This window comes from Dermochelys coriacea, chromosome 2 (assembly GCF_009764565.3).
Source record: "Dermochelys coriacea isolate rDerCor1 chromosome 2, rDerCor1.pri.v4, whole genome shotgun sequence".
In the NCBI taxonomy this organism is placed as follows: Eukaryota; Metazoa; Chordata; order Testudines; family Dermochelyidae; genus Dermochelys; species Dermochelys coriacea.
The window spans coordinates 269,512,787-269,529,475 of record NC_050069.1 but is presented as its reverse complement, the minus strand read 5'-3'; the positions used below and the strand labels follow the sequence as shown (position 1 = coordinate 269,529,475).

General features: G+C 48.9%; 1 protein-coding gene across 1 annotated transcript; it reads left to right on the top strand.

Moving 5' to 3' along the window:
• Window positions 1–2,475: 2,475 nt before the first annotated feature.
• On the top strand, window positions 2,476–16,689 carry LOC119851742 (E3 ubiquitin-protein ligase TRIM39-like). The gene is made up of 7 exons (XM_038392021.2): window positions 2,476–3,164; window positions 6,000–6,086; window positions 7,539–7,769; window positions 8,905–8,927; window positions 10,025–10,140; window positions 11,167–11,199; window positions 13,741–16,689. The coding sequence occupies exons 1-7, from the start codon at window positions 2,700–2,702 to the stop codon at window positions 14,250–14,252; spliced, it is 1,467 nt and encodes a 488-aa protein (XP_038247949.1). The 5' UTR covers window positions 2,476–2,699; the 3' UTR covers window positions 14,253–16,689.

Sequence of the window (16,689 nt, the reverse complement as noted above, 5' to 3'; positions counted from 1 at the left end):
ACTGGGTTGAGCTGGGAGCTGGGCTTAGACCTGTAATCAAAACCAGCACAAGCAGCCGGAGTGGCCACCCTGACAGGGTCTGCAAGTTGGCAAGGCCTTCCCACCTGCGGAGGAGTTCCTCCAGCCAGGGCTAAGGCGGGGGAGACTTGTACCACCACTGCCTGTGCCAGGGCTCAACAGGATGTGCTAATATCAGAGATCTCCTCCACCAGCTCTTTCAGGGTTCTTGGGTCCAGGCCTGCTGATTTAAAAATGCTTATCCCTAGGAGATGTTGTTTAACATCCTCTTTGGATACTAACAGACTGGAAGGTACTTCATCATCTTCATGTGATCGAGTACATCACCCTGCTCCTTTCCAAATACGGAACACAAATATTTATCCTTTTCTGCATCACTATTAACAGTGTTACCATCTCCATCATGACAGGTTTCAGAGTAGCAGCCGTGTTAGTCTGTATTCGCAAAAAGAAAAGGAGTACTTGTGGCACATTAGAGACTAACAAATTTATTTGAGCATAAGCTTTTGTGAGCTGCAGCTCATTTCATCGGATGCATTCAGTGGAAAATACAGTGGGGAGATTTATATACATAGAGAACATGAAACAATGGGTGTTACCATACACATTGTAACGAGAGTGAAGAATTGCAACTTTTAGGTCTGTAATCGAGTGACCAAAGAGATGGTCAAGTACATTGGTCAAACTGGACAGTCTCTACATAAAAGAATAAATGGACTCAAATCAGACATCAAGAATTATAACATTCAAAAACCAGTCAGAGAACACTTCAATCTCTTTGGTCACTTGATTACAGATCTAAAAATTGCAATTCTTCAATAAAAAAACTTCAAAAACAGACTCCAATGAGAGACTGCTAAATTGGAATTAATTTGCAAACTGGATACAATTAATTTAGGATTGAATAAAGACTGGGAGTGGATGGGTCATTACACAAAGTAAAACTATTTCCCCATGTTTATTCCCCCACCCCCACCGTTCCTCAGACGTTCTTGTCAACTGCTGGAAATGGCCCACCTTGATTATCACTACAAAAGGTCTTCCACTCCCCCCCACTGGTAATAGCTCACCTTAAGTGATCACTCTCGTTACAGTGTGTATGGTAACACCCATTGTTTCATGTTCTCTGTGTATAGAAATCTCCCCACTGTATTTTCCACTGAATACATCCGATGAAATGAGCTGCAGCTCACGAAAGCTTACGCTCAAATAAATTTGTTAGTCTCTAAGGTGCCATAAGTACTCCATCTCCACCATGTAGTGCGCCTGTACCAGTTCTAGGATTTCTTTCATTTCTAACACATTTAGAAAACCTCGCGCTTATTACCCTTAGCTCTGCCAGCCATGGATTTTTCCCTGATGTCTTCAGCTTCCTTTATCAATTTTCTACACATCCTGAATTCTAATGTATATTGATTGCTATCTATTTCCTCTTTTCCCATTTGTCATATATTGTTTTTTATTTTTAATTGCTGCCTTCACTTCATCACTGAACCAGATGCAGTTTGCTACCTCAGCACAGAGAAGAGATTTTTGTTTAAGACTGCTTTGCTCTTATATAGCACCTGGCTTCTCAGGATCTCAAGCTGCTTTGCAAACACTGATGTGTTACACCCCTCAAACCTCTGTGAGGTTAGTCAGTATTTTCCTGTTGTTTTTTTACAAAAAGGGGAAACTGAGGCAAAAAGCAGTGAGGTGACTTTCCCAAGACATAGAGTGAGGACCGAGGCTAGTGTAAAGCATAGGAGAAACATTTTCAAAAACTCCTAAGTGACTTAAGTGAATAAATCCCATTATATTTTTGAAAATGGGACCTCGGGTACATCTAAAAGAACCCATGGGAGCAAATCTTAGAGCCCATGTCAACTGGTTCAGGCTCATGGGGCTCATGTTATGGGGCTCAAAATAATAGTGTAGATGTTCCCGCTCAGGCTGAACCCCGGGCTTTGAGGAGGACAGTTTCAGAGCCCGCGCTCCAGGTTCTGGGATTTGCTGCCATGGGAGGGATTTTTGCAGTGGAGATGTACCCTTAGGCACCTAAGTCACTTAGGCACTTTGGAAAATGTTACCATAGAGCTGCTGATTTTGAGTCCTTAATCCCAAGAGAATCCTTCATCTAAACTGACAGGCCTGCAATGCTCACATTTTGTGCACAAGAACATTTTCCTTGCTCCTGGGGAAGGGTATAGGGGCATGTGTCTTTCCTCCATGCACCTGTATTGACTCTCCAGAACAATGATACTCAGACCAAGGCTCGAAAGCTGCAAGCGGCTCTTAAATGTGTCTCATGTGACTCTTTGCAGCACATGATATTAAAACACTATGATTTAATTATTAACCAATCAGGAAGCTTTTACTATTTCATTAACCAATTACGTTATTAACTTGCACTAAATTATTAACTTATTTGCTGTCAGAATTATATATATTAACTAAATATTTCCCCTCTCAGACTGTTTAAATATGAATATAGAGCACTATAATAAATGAAACAATGAAGTCATACGACTGTGACTCTTTTGGTTAATGCTGATTGCTAAATTGGCTCCTGAATTACTGAGATCTGAATAACACTGCTCTAGGGTGTGACTTAGGAGTTTGCAGGGCAAAGGACTTTCTAGGCACAAAGCCAGGGGAGGACGGAGTCCACACCCACTGCTGTCAAACCTATTGCTGAGCAGATGAAAGTGAAACTCACTTTGCTTCTGTTTCCTGGAGAAAGAATCATGGCTCAGGCTGCTGTGACTCTGACTGAAAATCTCCAAAATGAAGCCACTTGTCCCATCTGCCTGGACTCTTTTAAAGATCCAGTGATCACAGAGTGCAGCCACAATTTCTGTGGGGCATGTATCGATGAATACTGCAAGGAATCATCCAGGAACCTCTCCTGTCCTCAGTGCAGAAAGACAATCCAGCCAAGAAACTTCAGGCCTAACAGGCAGCTGGCAAACATGGTAGAAATCGCTCTGCGGCTGGGTGTTGAAGCAGCAAAGAAAGCGCAAGAGATTGTGTGCGAGGAGCACCAGGAATCTTTGAAACTCTTCTGCGAACAGGACCAGAGACCAATCTGCCTGGTGTGCAGGGAGTCCCGGGGGCACAGGGATCACACTGTGGCTCCAATAGAGGAGGCGGCTCAGGCCTATAAGGTAGGAAATCCAGCACTAAGTAATGTCTTTGAAGAGACGCTGTCGAGGGGCTCAGTCCAAGTCAATGGAAGTTTTCCCATTGAATTGTAGGAGGGCAGAAGCTGGTTCTAGTAAACAAACCAGGTCAGGGGAAGGTCAGAAATATGTCCCTGGCTCCCCGCCCCGGAACACACTGCCCAGCGTGCCCTATACCCCCCCCGGCTCCCCTCTCCCCACCAGGGACACACTGCCCAGCGTGCCCTATACCCCCCCCGGCTCCCCTCTCCCCACCAGGGACACACTGCCCAGCGTGCCCTATTCCCCTCGCCAGCTCCCTCCTCCCCCCCAAGGGACACACTGCCCATCGTGCCCTATACCCCCCCCCAGCTCTCCCCTCCCCCACAGGGACACACTGCCCATCGTGCCCTATTTCCCCCCAGCACCCCCCCAAGGAACTCACTGCCCATCGTGCCCTATTTCCCCCCAGCACCCCCCCGCAAGGAACTCACTGCCCATCGTGCCCTATACCCCCCCCAGCACTCCCTGAGGGACATACTGCCCATTGGGCCCTATACCCCCCAGCTCCTCCTCACCCAGAACTCACTGCCCATCATGCCCTATTCCCCGCACCAGCTCCCTCCTCCCCCCAAGGGACACACTGCCCATCGTGCTCTATTCCCCCCCCAGCTCTCCCCTCCCCCACAGGGACACACTGCCCATCGTGCCCTATTCTCCCCCAGATCCCCCCCGCAAGGAACTCACTGCCCATCATGCCCTATACCCACCCCCAGCACTCCCTGAGGGACACACTGCCCATTGTGCCCTATACCCCCCCAGCTCCTCCTCACCCAGAACTCTCTGCCCATCATGCCCTATACCCCCAGCTCCCTCCTCCCCCCAGGAACACACTGCCCAGCGTGCCCTATTCCCTGCGCCAGCTCCCTCCTCCCCCCAAGGGACACACTGCCCATCATGCCCTATTCCCCACCCAGCTCCCTCCTTCCCCCAGGGACACACTGCCCATCGTGCCCTACAACCCCCAGCTGTCCCCTCCCCCACAGGGACACACTGCCCATCGTGCCTTATTTCTCCCCAGCTCCCCCTGCAAGGAACTCACTGCCCATTGTGCCCTATACCCCCCTAGCTCCTCCCCACCCAGAACTCATTGCCCATCATGCCCTATACCCCCAGCTCCCTCCTCCCCCCCAGGGACACACTGCCCAGCGTGCCCTATTCCCTGCGCCAGCTCCCTCCTCCCCCCAAGGGACACACTGCCCATCGTGCCCTATTCCCCACCCAGCTCCCTCCTTCCCCCAGGGACACACTGCCCATCGTGCCCTATACCCCCTCATTTCCCCACCCGGAACTCACTGCCCAGCATGCCCTATTCCCCCCGCCAGCTCCCCTCTCCCCCCCAGGGACACACTGCCCAGTGTGCCCTATTCCCCCCGCCAGCTCCCCCCTCCCCCCAGGGACACACTGCCTGTCCTGCTGAGAAGCCAGAGGAGGGATCAGAACAGAAATGAACGACGTATGATGAGCAGACCAGTTTGGGTCTGGCTCACTGATCCTGCTGCTGGTCTTGTTCTAATCCCTTCTCGCTCAGGTGCTGGCTTGAGTCTTATACTCATTATGGCTCTTCTTGGACTGGTTTGTAAACTGTAAATGCTGGTTGTTCTGGTGCAGTACTTCAGGGTGAAAAGTGCTATCGACACGTGTATGTAAGTTAGGGAAATTCACAAACAAAACCTTTGTTAGGGTTTGTAATGGTGACAGTATATTTCAGTGGAATTTACCTACCACTCAGAGAATGCATATAAGAGCTAGGTATTATTATTCATTTGTTGTGATTTTATTTATTATAGTCTCAATAGGGTTCTTCTACCTCAAAAACTCAGAAATAACTAGTTAAAGCATAAAGACACTTAATTCATGCCACATATTCATCCTTCACTTGCAGTCACCCCATGCAAGTTACACTGTAGCTAGTCTTCAGACATTCACAATAAAAAGGATAACAATAGATAACATTGTAAGTGTTTATTATCTGGAGAATTCAAACTTTGGTAAGTGCCCATTACATTTAAAAAACAAAACAAAACAAAAACAAACAACTCCTACTAACTCTTGCAAACTTCCACCAGACTAAAAGTATGACTGAGAGTATAATGACAGGTTTCAGAGTAGCAGCCGTGTTAGTCTGTATTCGCAAAAAGAAAAGGAGTACTTGTGGCACCTTAGAGACTAACAAATTTATTAGAGCATAAGCTTTCGTGAGCTACAGCTCACTTTATCGGATGCATTACATCCGATGAAGTGAGCTGTAGCTCACAAAAGCTTATGCTCTAATAAATTTGTTAGTCTCTAAGGTGCCACAAGTACTCCTTTTCTTTTTGAGAGTATAATGAATTTTTACATGCCAATAACTTCATTGATCCATTTTATTAATGTAAAAACAAGTGTTTATATCTTTTCAAACCCTTTCCGGCTAACTCGGCCCCCAATACCAGAAGGCACTTCTCAGTAAGATCAACAAAACATATTTGGGGTTCCCATATCAAAACATTTTAGAAATATTATTGGCCAAAAAGTTAGGATTTTTTTCAACAAGTAAACTAAAGTTTCAGTCATGATAACTTTAAAACTCTTTGCCTGAGTTTTTTGGCTTCTTTAGGGGGACGTTAGAGGGCTTGAAAACTGGACTTATAACGGGGAGCTGGCCTTAACTATCAAGCTGCTACTGTCATTCCATAAGAGAGCTTTGCAGATGTGTAGAGCTGACATAACCAAACATAATACTGCTGTATACTGTGTAAAATAAAATGTGGAAATCACCAAATCCATATTTCTTTCCAGGAAAAGCTTCAGAGCAATTTGTGTTTCTTACAACAAGAGAGAGAAGAATTTGAGCCGTATGGAGAAGAGAAAAGCGATGAACTGCTGGTATCTTCCTACCTATCTATCTACTTGTTTATATGGGCCTCATCACAGTGGTACTAGGGTTCATACTGGCTGTTCGCATGACAAGTGGGCTCACACCATGACTTTGACAACACTGCCACTACCCTGCAGTTTCACACAGTGCACTAGGGAACTTTCAGGCAGGGTCACAGGGACAGGTAATGCACAGTAGGCTGATAGATTTACACCTGAGCTTGCCGTGCACTGACCCGCCATATAGACATGGCCTTAGTAACGTGGCAGTAATACGGGCATGCTTTGCACTTGGCTGTTCCATGAGCAGACAGTGCGGACTACACCCCCTCGTGAGTAACATGTTACTCTGTCTGGGGTCCACAGAGCTGGCAGAGCTATTCATTGCAAACCGTATTGGTTATAGATGTATTCTCATTCTGGTTAGCAGATCACTTTCCAACTGATCTTGATCTTCTACTAATGTGTCTGTTATTCCCTCCCTCCTCTCCCACTGTCTCCATATCCCTTTTAACCTCCACTTTCTACTGCTACTGCTAGTTCTCCCTTACCCTCACTGCCCTCCTTCAACCCTCCCCCCCACAAATCCACATCTCATCTCTGCTGCTTCTGCCTCGCCTCTGGTGACCCTAATCTTGGTCCTCCCTCCATCTCCACACTCCCTGCCTCCCATCCCCATCACCACCTCTGTCCCTCTGGATCCTCTTTTTCAATCTCAGCCCCCGTTCACAACCTCCCACTTTTCGTTCTCTTGCTCTCCCTGGCAGGCTCACTCCATCTCCAAAAGGGTCAGTTTGCCATGATCTCTTCATCTCCTGGCACCCACATAAAATCAGATGTCCCTTCTGACACTGTTTCAATAGACACTTTCCTCGATGGTGGCCTCTTCTACTCTCAACCACTGCCTCCACACCCCCGATGCCTCCCTGGTCACCTTCTTTGACTTTGAGTCCTGGCTCTTCCTCTCTTCACAATCCCCACCCTCACCCTTGGGGACTTCAGCTTCCATACTGATGTCCAGCCCAACCTCTTAGCCTCCCCCTCCTCTTCTCCTTTGACCTTCATCCCTATTTTTAATCTCCTTCTTGATAAAATGGCCACTCACTTGACCTTGTCTTCTCTAAACACTGCTTCCTCCCTAACTTCTCAGCTCCATTTCTTCTGTCCTGCCACCACCTCATCTCCTTCAACAACACGCACCAGGTCCTCTTGTCATCTCCAGTGGCTTCTCTACAGCTCCTCCTGCTGTCTTCTCCACTGTCTCGGTTATGATTTACTCCACTTCTCGATTTCCTACCCCTTAGACTCTTTTGTCCTTATTTCTCACTGTAAGGTTTATTCTTCCAACCCCCAGCTGTGTCTCATCTGCCACATCCACACACACAAGGATCTATGGAGAGTGAAAAGACTCCGGCTGTAATACTGACGTGCCCCTCCCCTCGTTATATCTGTTCCCTGCAGAGACAGACAGAATTGGAGAGACGGAAGATTTTGTTGGAATTTGAGCAATTGCATGACTTTCTGAGTGAACAACAGTGCCTTCTTCTGGAGCAGCTGGAAGTGCTAGACGAGGAGATTTTAAAGAGGCGGAATGAATATGTCACCAAAGTTTCAGAGAAAACGTTATTACTCAATGAACTGATCAGCGAGATACAAAGGAAATGTTCCCAACCAGCGACAGAATTCCTGAAGGTGAGGCTGCATTGTACATACCCTGTGCAAACAGGAAGACTCCTGAGCTAGTGAAGCCCAGCTATGGGATACTGGAGTCCAGGACTCAGAGCTCAGGGTATAACTGAAATACTGACTGTAAGATTGAAACACTGAACTGTATGGTGTCAGTGCATCTGTGGATTACATGTAAACAGAGGCAGTGTTTCTTCCTCTGAATGATCTTGGATAGAAATGGAGAAAAATTATCCATGAGGAGAAACTCCAAACAGTCTTTGGGGTTCAGAAAGTACCTGGTGTCCAAAGGGTTAACGCTTATCTATTTAATTCCCACCTGGGATGTCACCTGGGAACTGGCTCATTTCCTGGGTTCAGAGAAAGCCAGTAGGTTGCTATGTAGGCAGGCATGAAGGGAAGATTTCTGGCTGCTGGGAGATGGGTCAGGTCATGACTTGTAGGAGGAACCAGTCCCACCCTTTAAGGAAGTCCTGTGGCCTTCACTTCCAACCAGACCAGGGACACAGAGCACGTCAGGATCTGAGGCTGACTGTGGAGAAGAATTGGGAAGGAGCTCAGAGGAGCTGCTTGCAGGGAGGTGGCATCACTGATGTCAGGACTGGAAGAGAGGGTGAGCACAAGGCTTCTGTGCCTTTTGGTGTATGAGACGGGGAAAGAGGTGAGTGGTCCTACAGCACTTGCCACAAGAGGCTAGAACGGCTGGAGGTGTCTTATCTTCATGAGGTGGGAAGAGGCAAAGAAAGAGGGGCTACGGAGACGAGAAGATGAGGTAGCCATCCTTGGGAATCAAATAAAGCCTCCTTTTACTTCTGACTCTGGTGTTGATCTTGCAGTGAAGCTCATGCAGGCAGACCCCTTCTCCTTCATGGAGCCCCACAGATGGGCCCCCATCCTACAATTGACTCCACGTGGGCAGGTGCCTGCCCAAGTTACCAGAAATCTAACGTTCCCCAGTGTGGAGACCTGCAGATGGGACTCAAACGGCAAACACAAAGTGATTCAGGCCCTCCAGCAGAAACCTGCTGGGCTGGATTCACCAGCAGGGCCCCACTGACTTGCCCTGGTATAGCGGGGAGCCGCATTCGACCCTCCTTTCTTGTGGCACATGAACTGATCATCTGTTTTCTTTCCCTTCTAGGATGTTGGCAGCACCTTGAGCAGGTACTTACTGGGCTCATTCCCACTCTCCTTCCCCCCATGGTGTGCTCAGAAAAGTCTTGGAAACAGTCCTGAAGACCCAGCTTCCCAGCATGTAACAGCTGTGGGAAAGTTTTGTATTTAATATATCTGTCACTTGTACAAAGGGGCTGAGTTTTGGTTGCCACGGGAATGGTACTTTGATAAACACTCAACTTTTTTGGTTGTTTTACATTTTTAAAATAATACTAAATGACTCCGATGGCGCCTCGGCATTTGGTGAGAGTGAGGGGTCAGGCAAGTGCCCTACAGCCAGTTGAAGTCAGTGAGTTGTGACTGCTCAGCAGCACTGAAAAATCATGTTTTCAGCCTCTATGTACCTCTCTTTCTCTTTGTGTAAAATGAGGTGATAACTCCCAACCAAACCAGGTTTTGGGAGAGCCGGGCTCTAGTCCTAGCTCTGCCACTGACCTGCTGGTTGACTTTGGGCAGTCACTTCCTCTCCCTGTGCCTTTGTCTAGTTAGACTATAAACCCTTCAGAAAAGGGATTCTTTCTTGTTGTGAGTTTGTGCTGCTTCCAACCCAACGGGACTCTGATTTTATCTGGACACTTCTGTAATCTGAATAACAATAATAGTTCAAAGGGGGATTGTAAGGTTCATATTTGTACTCGCTAACCAGTATAACTGCTGCCCTTCCTATTTTGATAATTGCCATGGGGATTAGATGCACTTGTCTCTGTTAGGGTGTTGATGGGGCTCAGCAGCTCATAGGCTGAGATCTTTATTCTTTCTGTGCGGGTGGAGAGTTCAGGATTCGACAGCTGGTGAATGCTCTCGGGGTGCGTCTACACTACTCGCGCTGCTCCAGCACCGCTGGAGCATAGACACTGACTAAAACAACGGAAGAAGGTTTCCATCACTGTAGTAAATTCAGACTCTCATGAGGTGGTAGCAAGGATGACGGAAGAATTCTTCCATCGATCTAGCTGCATCCACAGTGGGAGTTAGGTCAACTGCATTGCACAGGGCATGAAATTTTTCACAGCCCTGAGTGATGAAGGTAGGTCAACCTAAGTTTTAGGTGTAGACCAGACCTCAGGATATGTGTGTTTTCCTAGGTGCGAGTGTGTGAAGGTCCCAACTCCAGCGCCCGTTTCTCCTGTGCTGAAGAAGAGAGTCAGCGACTTCTCTGAAAATAATAACCTTGTAACGGGGGTGCTGGCTATGTTCAAAGGTAAAATAAAGTGACCTTGTGGGTGATGTCTCCAGTCCTGTCTCCCCAGGGGCCCATTGTGTCTCTCTTCCACCCCATTCTCTAGTTCATGGTGCCCCATATGCTGTTGTTCCTTTGCCTCTGTCCCCCTCCCCCATCTCACTCTTTCTTGTCTGTTTTTTGTCATTATGGGTCCCCACCATGTCTCTCACTGGACCTTCGCTTTCTTCCTCACCACTCCTGAACCATCTTCAGCTACAAAATCTCTGCCAGCTGATTCCTCATGCAGAAGTGTGTCTGCCCTTGGTTCTACTCTGTCATGTCTTGTTGGCACCTATGAGTCTCCGTCCGCTCCTGAGTCCTGTGAAGCCTCAATGCAGCCAGTGCAAAGGGTTCTGGGAACTGAATGTGTTTGCTGTACATGAAGGGGCAGAGAGGGGGATCCACAATTTTGGGAGGTGATATAACAGAGCACTCAGTAGGAGCTGGGAGGAGGGGAGCAATGGGGTGTACTTGGGGTGGGAGACGGGTTGTTCCAAATTTTGGCTTTTGTCCCCTCTAACTAGAGATAATCATGCTACCACCTCAGTGCTACAAAGACCAGCAGGAAAAGACACACACGCATAGCCTACTAGGGATTGTCGCACCAGCCAGAGTGACCATGGGTGATGGCATCACACCAGGTGCCATGTAGGGAAGTTCCAAAATCTGACTCAGTCCTGCAAATCCATGAATCTCTGGGTGGCCCCACAGGCGGCCCCAGGTAGGGTCATGGCATGTGCCTCTTTGCATATCTATGGAAAGTTAGAGAACCTGGTGTGCTGGAGTGATTTTGTCCCTCCTGGTGACATGGCTGAAGGGTGTGAAATGCCGGTTTTGGATATGATGAACTACTGACAGGAGGCCAGATCGGTGTGAGATGGTGACATTTTACACAGATTCCAACCACATTATACTCATGATTTGGCGCTGACAGCATATCTGGAATAGTGCCATGAGAACTGGTGTGCATGACATCTCATCCCTGTCTCCTTTTTCTTCATCTAGAGAATCTACGAGCTCAGCTGGATAAAGAAAAAGGTACGTTTCTGTGACTGCTGGGAACAAATAAGAGGCAAAGATTTTCTAAAATGAGGAGCTAGAATGGTACTTCTCCATTGCAGAGATGGGCGTAGGCCACAATGTCTGGATGTGGATTTAGAACACAGCGAACTGGCGAGAGCTCAGATCTGGGTTGTGATTAGGCCTGTTATAGAAATACATGCCCAGCATTGTCCTGTGACAATGGTAAAGAATCCTAGAAAGTTGCTGTCTTCTAACACTGAACAGGGAACGTTACTCAGAACAATATTAGCTCTAAAGCTACCCTGTCTCTCTCTGCTTCTCTCTTCTGGCTCAGATTCAGCAAGGTATTAAACATGTGTAACTTTAAGAGGACTACGTACATGGTTGAAATTATGCACTTGCTTAAACACTTTGTTGAACTAGGCTCTTAAAGAAACAGCGCACATGTCCTCACAGGCACTTTTGGATTGGGATCCAGATGCATAATGTAAATAAAGTTCAAGGGTGCTCTGATCCACAATTTTGGTTCAGACCATCTCTGCTCCCTCTGGATTTTCTGGGAGAAGAGGCAACTGAAACCAAAGAGAGGTTTTCGCCATTAAAAGAGATTGTCTCTACCAGCTGTATGAACCCCTGGAGACATACAGGTGCCATCCTGTGATGGACTTAGTTGTTGCTGGAATGGTGGTTTAAAGGAGGGGCTGAGGAACTGTAAGTGTAATGAAAAGTACGAAATAGGAATGAGGTGAAAGGGCTGGGGCTAGACAAACATAAGATGGCTTTACTGAGTGGCCAGGTGACGGCAGGCCAATGAGAAGGTGATCACTACTTTATAGAAACTACCTTGGGGTTAGCGGCAGCTGAGTTTTAAGACTGATTGTAAGCCCTGGCTCCTCCATACCTGTGGGCTTTAGCACAAGCTGCTAACCTGAGGTACAAGCTGAGTTGCCATGTCTTCACCATTATTGTAACCCATGAGCTCACACAGGTTAGCTAACCCAAGTTAAGAACAGACCCTTTTTTGTAATCCTAAGAACTCTTACCGTCACTAACTCCCTAGTATTTAGGCCCTGTCCACAGTAAAACTGAAACCGTTGTAGCAGCAACAGTGTTTTTTAAACATGATGTTCTACCATCTTCTCCTAAACCAGAGTAGATAAGAACTGTGCTAAAGATCTATGTACCCTATAGAGTCTATATGGGGCATATACTAGCACAATTACAAGTAGAAATAGGCCTGATCTGGATATGCAACAGCCTTGCATTCAAAAATATTTGAAACCAGAGGTTTGGTTAAGGCCATAACAGCAAGAGGAGACAGCCCCAGAATTTAGATCTAGGTTGGGATTTTGAACATCTCCCTCTATTACCACCCCCAAAAAGCCAGGGATACAGGCACATCCCTGCTTACAAAAATCCCTGTCCACACTGGTCAAGGAAATGGTGCTTCCACTGAGCTGTCGCTAGCACAGCTTCCACCATTGTGGCATAAAAACATGCTTCTCTTCAGAAAAGCATAGCACAGAAAGTCACCGGGGAACTCGCTGCACCTGTGTCTCTTTCACTGCTATGCCAGGGTTGAAACAGAAATTGAGACAAGTCCCATGTGCATCCGGGCTATGGGGTGACAAGTAGAATCCAAAGTGGACTGGAAATGGTCCAACATACAATCCGCTGAAGCTAAAGCCAATTGCATTCATGGGGTTAAATCCTAGTTCTGCTGAAGTCAATGGCAAAACTCCCATTAGTTTCAGTGGGTCCAGGATTGCATCCATGTGGTTTTATTTATATGCGGCGGATATAAGAGGCCAGGGGAGGCTAAGCCTCCCCAAACGGGATTCGGCACCCCTCCCTCTGGAGATGCACCGGCCTGCCGTCTTTGAAGCAGCGCCTCCGCCGAAAGGGCACCTGGGCCATTGCCCCGCTCATGCTCCGCCCCGGGGCTCCACTCCTGCTTGTGCTCTTCCCCTGAGGCCCCACCCATGCTGCTCCTCTTCCCGTGAGGACCCCGCTGCTCCCACCCCTGCAGTCTCCCTGCCACTCCTTAGCGGGCAGGGGAGGCCTCGGGGAGGGGGTGAAGAGATGCGAGTGGTGGGCAGGGGAGGCTTCGGGGGAGGGGGCAAAGAGGCGCGAGCAGGCAGGGATCTCAGGGCAGGGGGCTGAGTGGGAGCAGGGCCTGGGGCAAAGCAGGGGGTGGAGTATTGGTGGGGCCTCAGGGGGAGGAGGTTGAGCAGGGGTGGGCCTTGGGGGGGGGGCAGGGGGCGGGGCCATGGTCCAGGTGTCGGTGGCCCCTCCCACTTCTGGCGCTCGCATCTGGCCTCCCCGAATGTGTGAGTCACACGTCACCCATGTTTTTATTCCTGATTTAGCTCCAGTGGAAGGAGTCTTTCCTGTTCTTGGCTCAGACCAGGAACATTCCTCCTGCCTTCCCCACTCCATTTAATTCTGGAGGAAGGAGATTCACCGATTTTGCTCCAGAGCTGACCTAGAAAGGGGTTCTGCCTCTCTCTGATTGTGTGTGTGTCTCTCTCTCTCTCCATCTGCATCATTCTCTAGTCAACGTGACTCTGGATCCGGAAACAGCAAATCCTCACCTCATCCTGTCAGAGGATGGGAAAAGCATGAGACTTGGAGCGAGGCGACTGGATGTGCCTGACAATCCCAAGAGATTCATGTTGAGCCCGTGTGTCCTGGGCTCCGAGGGATTCACAACAGGGAGACACTATTGGGAGCTGGAGGTAGGAGATGGGGATGGCTGGGCTGTGGGGGCTGCCAGAGAGTCTGTGGAGAGAAACGGGCCGTCAAGGCTTCAGACGGAAGGGATCTGGGCTGTACGGCTGGGCTGGGATCGTCAATATGCAGCTCTCACTTTCCCCCCGACCCCTCTCTCACTTGAAGAGAAGCCCAGGAAGATCCGAGTTCATTTGGACTATGAAGACGGGCAAGTGACCTTTTACAATGCAGAGAACATGGCCCAAATCTTCAATTTCTCTGCCTCTTTCAACGAGAAAATCTTCCCTTACTTTTGGCTCTGGTCCCCAGAATCATGTATCCAGATGTGTCCCTGATGGGAATCAAGCTTCTTACAGTGGCTCTCTCAGGGGAACTTGCCTGCAGCTGGAGAAAGAGAGGATTCATTAAAATAGCCCTAACTAACCGAACGCTCAGAAATGGCCTGCTTGTATTTCTCATTGCAGTAAGTTCATCTGTACTCGTTACCCATAGCCTTGGGCTGCGTCATCTCCTCTGTGAATTGCCATAACCTGTAGGGTCTACTGGATGTTCTCTACTGCCCTTTTAAGTGTCCATGCCAGGTTGTCACCGCTAGCATCGTCGCTTCACTCTGCTGGCACGCTTACGTCAGGCAGGGGTGTGATGAGGTGTAATTTTTGACCGACACAGCTGTGCTGGCAAAAGCCCCGAGTGTAAATGCAGCTATACTTTCAAATCTGCACTTTTGCCACTAGAGGAAAGGCTAAGGTTTTGTCACGGTTATTTTTAGTAAAAGACAGGGACAAGTCTTGGGCAATAAACAAACAGTTACGGAAGCCCATGACCTGTCCCTGACTTTCATTAAAAATAACTGTGACGAAGTGGGACTGAGCCCAAGCCCTGCTGTGGGAGGGGAGGGAGGGAGGTCGGTCCAGCACCCACCGCCACTGCAGCTGACAGTTCTGGGGTTCCCCCAGTGGCTGAAAGCTGCAATGGCCCCCTGCCCCCTGTGGTGGCTGGGAGCTCCAGGGCCCCCCCGTGGCAGCTGAGGGTTCCAGCTGGGGGTGTGGGCTGTGGGGTTGAGGAGTCTGGGGTGTAGGAAGGTGCTCTGGGCTGGGACCAAGGGGTTTGGAGGGCAGGAGGGGGATCAGGGCTGGGGCAGGGGATGGTGTTGCAGGTTCTGGCTGGGGGTGCAGGCTCTGGGGTGGGGCTGGGGATGAGAGGTTTGGGGTGCAGGAGGATGCTCCAGGCTGGGATCGAGGGGTTTGGAGGTCTGGAGGGGGATCAGGGCTGGGGCAGGTAGTTGGGGAGAGGCTCAGGGGTGCAGGCTCTGGGAGGCGCTTACCTCAAGCAGCTCCTGGAAGCAGCAGCATGTCCCTTCTCCGGCTCCTAGGTGACGGTGTGGCCAGGCGGCTCTGCTGCACACTGCCCCATCTGCAGGCATTGCCCCTGCAGCTCCCATTGGAGTGCCGGAGGGGGACCAATGCGCAGCTTCCGGAAGCCATGTGGCACAGCCTCTGACCCTGCTCCCCGGCTGGAGTACCAGAGTGGGGCAAGCCCCAGACCCCACTCCCCAGAGGGAGCTCGAGGGCCATCTTAAAACAGCTGCGGGCCATAGTTTGCCCACCCCTGCACTACATCCATCAGGAGGAGAAGGAAGAAGAGTCACATGAAACTAAGGTGGTTTAGTAAATTAATTATGGGGGGGAATTTTTGGCTACTGTAAAGATGACACCAATATTGTATGTAAAGCTAATTCTGTTGGGAGCCTGGGTGTCTCAGGGAACTGATAATGGACATGGAACTCTTCAGCCTCCCTGTCACTGGCTTGAATCACTACTGCATCAATAATGTCCAGAAGTTGTTACCTGTTGATGGCTGTTTGGTGGCCTGTGAATTGATGGGCCAAATATCCGTAGAACAATTTCCATCAGAGTTGGCTCTAAAGGCGAAGGACTACAGGAAGGAGAGTCTAGTGGTTAAGATGCAAACTGAAGATCTGAGTTCAATACTCTGCTCTGCTACAGATTTCCTGTGTGACTTTGGACAAGTCACTCAGTGCCCCATCTGTAAAACAGGCCTAATGGTACTTCCCTGCTTCCCCAGGGGAGTTAAGAGGATAAATATAGAATCATAGACTTTAAGGTCAGAAGGGACTATTATGATCATCTAGTCTGACCTCCTGCACAACGCAGGCCACAGAATCTCACCCACCAACTCCTGTAACAAACCCCTGACTTATGTCTGAGCTATTGAAGTCCTCAAATTGTGGGTTAAAGACTTAAAGGTGCAGAGAATCCTCCAGCGAGTGACCTGTGCCCCATGCTGCAGAGGAAGGCAAAAACCCCCCAGGGCCTCTGCCAATCTGCCCTGGGGGAAAATTCCTTCCCGACCCCAAATATAGCGATCAGCTAAACCCTGAGCATGTGAGCAAGACTCACCAGCCAGACACCCAGGAAAGATATGCTCAAGATGATGAGGTGCAAACATAACAGTGATCGGAGGCCAGATCAATACCTGCAATAGATAGAAAGACTCCATGAGGCACAGAGATTTAATTACCCTTTCAATCCAAGGTGTGGTCCCCTCAGGAGCAGGACTGAAGCATGTCAGCAGGGCAGGGAGGGTTGACAATGCTGCTGTCTGTGCTATACACACAGATTGTCAGTCTCTCGGGTCGCTAATGTGGTTCCTTTCACAGGCCCCCAATGCATACCCGATAGTATTTTAGACCCCCCTCTCTCCTTCTCTGCTTATGCTTTTCAACAGGTTTGTAGCTGTAGTAAAACAAAA

Bases quoted from the DNA above. Each gene is read 5' to 3' on its own strand.
- LOC119851742 (XM_038392021.2), top strand. From the start codon at position 2,700: ATGAAAGTGAAACTCACTTTGCTTCTGTTTCCTGGAGAAAGAATCATG. The intron at 7,770-8,904 runs GTGAGGCTGCAT...TTTCCCTTCTAG, and splicing joins CAGCGACAGAATTCCTGAAG to GATGTTGGCAGCACCTTGAG. The intron at 8,928-10,024 runs GTACTTACTGGG...GTGTTTTCCTAG, and splicing joins GTTGGCAGCACCTTGAGCAG to GTGCGAGTGTGTGAAGGTCC.